This window comes from Aphanomyces astaci, assembly GCF_000520075.1.
Source record: "Aphanomyces astaci strain APO3 unplaced genomic scaffold supercont1.132, whole genome shotgun sequence".
NCBI lineage: Eukaryota > Oomycota > Saprolegniomycetes > Saprolegniales > Verrucalvaceae > Aphanomyces > Aphanomyces astaci.
Genome location: NW_009798395.1, coordinates 19,853 through 22,519, shown reverse-complemented (window position 1 = coordinate 22,519; position 2,667 = coordinate 19,853). Strand labels below are relative to the sequence as shown.

Genomic DNA, 2,667 nt, shown 5'->3' with positions numbered 1-2,667 from the left:
GTCAAATCCATTTACGAGCCAGTTGTGATGGAACTCGATGAAACCAAAAGCGACGACAAACCAGCCAGTGCTGTCAATGATGACATCGAATGGGGGTCAAGATGATCCAAGCGCCGGCGCTGTGGGCCAATGACATCAAGGGCGAAGGCATTGTCGTGGCCAACATCGACTCCGGTGTTCACTATTCACACGAGTCGTTGGAGTCGAACTGGCGAAGTGAATACGGTTGATTCGACCCACACAACAAGACGAAACTGCCCAGTGACGCGGCAGGCCACGGCACTCACGTCATAGGCACTATGATGGGAACGCAAGGTATTGGTGTCGCCCCCAAGGCCAAGTGAATTGCGTGCAAAGGGTGCAAGGGCACGTGCAATCACGTATGGTCGTCGAATGCGCTCAATTGCTTCTTTGTCCCCACGACAAAAAAAACTGCGACTCCAGCAAGGCCCCTCATGTGATCAACGGCAGCTTTGGCAAGCACCGCAGGGACTTTTGGTTGGAAGATATCATTACAATGTGGAGAGAAGCGGGAATCATTCCCGTGTTTGCGAATGGCAACAACGGCCGTGAAGGCTGTGCGTATTCAAGTTATCCTGCTGCGTCCCCTCAAGTGATTGCTGTCGGCTCCACTAACTCCAGCGATTTTTTGGAGATCGATTCAAGTTTGGGACCTTCCGTGAGGAAGCGCAGCAAACCCGACATTTCTGCTCCTGGTGTCCGAATCCGTTCCGCAGCAAGCTTCTGTGACGATGTTTTTTTGCCGAGATCTGGCTCTAGCTACGCCGCGCCTCATGTTGCTGGAGCCATCGCCTTGTACTTGTCTGCCAACAAAGGCGCCTCGTACTACCAAGTGAACAACGCCCTGACCGAGAATGTGGACACGGACACGTTAACTCCGCCCAACAAGACCTGCGGTGGCATTCCCAACACGAAATATCCCAACAACCTCTTTGGCTACGGCCGCTTGAACATCTTCAAGGCCATGGCTCCTGGCATCCCCGGCTTGACTCTTCCCCCGCCAACTAACTCCACCCAAGCCCTCAACCCGACCATTGAGCTAACCACCTGTGGCATCTTGGACGACAACACGCACTATGTTGGCGGCGACTTCGCTTCGACCAATCAGGTGACTGCTGAATCCTGCTGCGCTGAATGTAAAAAGACACCGGGATGCAAACTGTTTGTGTGGTATACCCTCGAGGGTGGCATGTGCCGGCTCAAAGGCACCCAAGGCCAAAAGGTGGCTGTGGAAGGAGCCAAGGCTGGCAGTGCTACCAGCCCCAGCCTTGGCACGACCGCCGTAGTTTTAGACCAGCTATTTCCATCGTCAACAAACTCACCCACAATAGTTTGACATTAAACGCGCTCAACTTGAGATCATTTGAATTGTATCAAAATGGCGTCCGGATACCATTTTGATCGCAAATTTCTGCGATACTTATTTGGCCTGAAAAACGGAATAAATAATACTTCATGAAGTAATATGCTACTCCAACTACACCATTTTTCGATTAAGTTCAGGTTATTTTCGGTATATTTCGTCCGACGCGCAACTGATTCACGCCATGTGCGTCATGTTCGTTGAACATTCGATATATTTCGTCCAGACCCTACATGGTTCCAGTATATTTCGACTAATGTCCGGTATATGTCATCCCCCAGGCGCTATATTTTACATATTGTTCAATATATTTAAAATCATGTTCCACCTATTTCGATAAAAATCGACGGAACGAAGTAGCCAATGAAATTTTCGAAAAAAAACTATCGATAAATCAAATTTCAGGCGTATCCGGTGGATTGCCAAGCTTCTCCATTTCACAAAGAGTTGAAGATTGTATCGGACAGACAGTGAGTATATTTAGTTCAAGTAAAATGACACTCGACGACTTCAGGTGGATTTGACGTCGTTCGTCGAATCTACCGAAAATACCAAATTTAGCTCGAAAGCACAATATCTATGATTTAGACAAGTATCCATCACCTGCGATTTACTTGCTTGCTTCGAAAATCGAAATAGGTGGAACATCATTTGAAATATATTGAACAACATGTGAAATATACCGGTTGTGGGGTGACATATAGTGGACATTAGTCGAAATATAATGCAACGACGTAGGGTCTGGACGAAATATATCGAATGTTCGGCGAACATAACGCACAAGGCGTGAATCAGTTGTACGTCGGACGAAATATACCGGAAATAGCCTGAGCTTAAACGAAAAATGGTGTAGTATATTTTGCGGGATATCGCAGAATCAAACAGCCCTTACTTTATTTCAGCTGCTAACTAATCGAGTTACAGCACCAAGCCAACTTTCGCAGCGCAACCACCAGTTCATCACGATGCATAACGTTACCGTATTAGGATGTGAAACCTTGCTTTACACGTACAGTACTAACGTTAGTACAGATCAAGTGTTCTATGACATAGCTTTGAATTATTGGACAGAGTGACCGAATAGCCTAACTATACCCTTAACGTCATAAATTATCCGGAGTAGTTAATGTTTGTAGTGATCACGGATGGGAGGGAAGTCATGATGTGGCCATAGCTGCAACAGTTTCATTGTGGCAAGCACCTTAACGTTTTGACGTAAAACAAGTTGATTGCCAGAATGAAAACGGCAAGCAACTTGTTTTACGAAAGTGCCTGTAAAACCA

General features: G+C 46.7%; 1 protein-coding gene across 1 annotated transcript; it reads left to right on the top strand.

Moving 5' to 3' along the window:
* Window positions 1-89: 89 nt before the first annotated feature.
* Window positions 90-1,357, top strand: H257_18031 (hypothetical protein; the record flags this gene model as incomplete). The annotated part of the gene is made up of 2 exons (XM_009847039.1): window positions 90-174; window positions 336-1,357. The coding sequence occupies 2 exons, from the start codon at window positions 90-92 to the stop codon at window positions 1,355-1,357; spliced, it is 1,107 nt and encodes a 368-aa protein (XP_009845341.1).
* Window positions 1,358-2,667: the final 1,310 nt, after the last annotated feature.